Below are 1,015 nucleotides of genomic sequence, written 5' to 3' on the forward strand. Positions count from 1 at the left end.
CATATATATCTATATCTATATCTATATCTATATCTATATCTATACATATAAATATATATATGTATATATATATATGTATGTATATGTATATATGTATATGTATATGTATAAATATATGCATATCATTAGCTATATGCTATAGTACGTTGGACCTCGCTTCCTTATTCTTATGTACATATTTAAGTCGAGTTGTACCTGATTAGTTTGTAACTGTCACTTGCACGTCGACCCAGTCCTATTTACACTGGTGACATCAGCTCAATATACACTGACGATAGTACATCACAATATATTGTATATCATTGTACATATAATTGTCTAAAAACATCATTATTTTTATCACTTTGTTTCATAAGCGTAATAAGACCCTCTGTACGCTTAAGTGAACCACGAATCACACGCCTACATTTATCCATACAGTATACACATAATTAGACACATAGATATAAATACATTTATATACCTCAATATACAGATACATAAACGTATATATATATATATACATGGATCCAAGTACAAACACGCATACATATAGTCCAATAATAGGGATACGCGTGGCTCAGAACAGCCCGTCTATTTGTCACGTACAGGACACCCATGATCACATATAAGGTCTTACACATATATATACATACATACACACTTGCCTTATCACGCACGTGTGCGTGTATCTCTTCATAGCAATGGTTCGTACATCTCCGGCTGATTTATACATTGCCTTCAAGAAGATCAAAGAAGATGCGCTTTCGTCACATCCAGCGGCGTCTGTTCTAATCCTGGCCGCACCAGACGTGGATGCTGTGTGCGCATGCAAACTCATGACGGTGAGTACATCGTGGGTCAGTTTTTATATATATATTTGTCTATACATGACAGTGCTACCGTTCTATATGAGCGGTAGTTGGAACGATTGGAATGAAGAAAAAGATTATTGTCTACTTCATAGCTCTATATAATATATATATATATATATCCATACATATATATACATATATATATATATTATATCTATATA

General features: G+C 33.1%; 1 protein-coding gene across 1 annotated transcript; it reads left to right on the forward strand.

Moving 5' to 3' along the window:
- Positions 1 to 23: 23 nt before the first annotated feature.
- Positions 24 to 894, forward strand: SARC_09189 (hypothetical protein; the record flags this gene model as incomplete). The annotated part of the gene is made up of 2 exons (XM_014296805.1): positions 24 to 824; positions 877 to 894. Exons 1-2 carry the CDS (start codon positions 684 to 686, stop codon positions 892 to 894), a joined length of 159 nt encoding a protein of 52 aa, XP_014152280.1. The 5' UTR covers positions 24 to 683.
- Positions 895 to 1,015: the final 121 nt, after the last annotated feature.

The sequence above is a fragment of the Sphaeroforma arctica genome, assembly GCF_001186125.1.
Source record: "Sphaeroforma arctica JP610 unplaced genomic scaffold supercont1.905, whole genome shotgun sequence".
Lineage (NCBI taxonomy): Eukaryota > Ichthyosporea > Ichthyophonida > Sphaeroforma > Sphaeroforma arctica.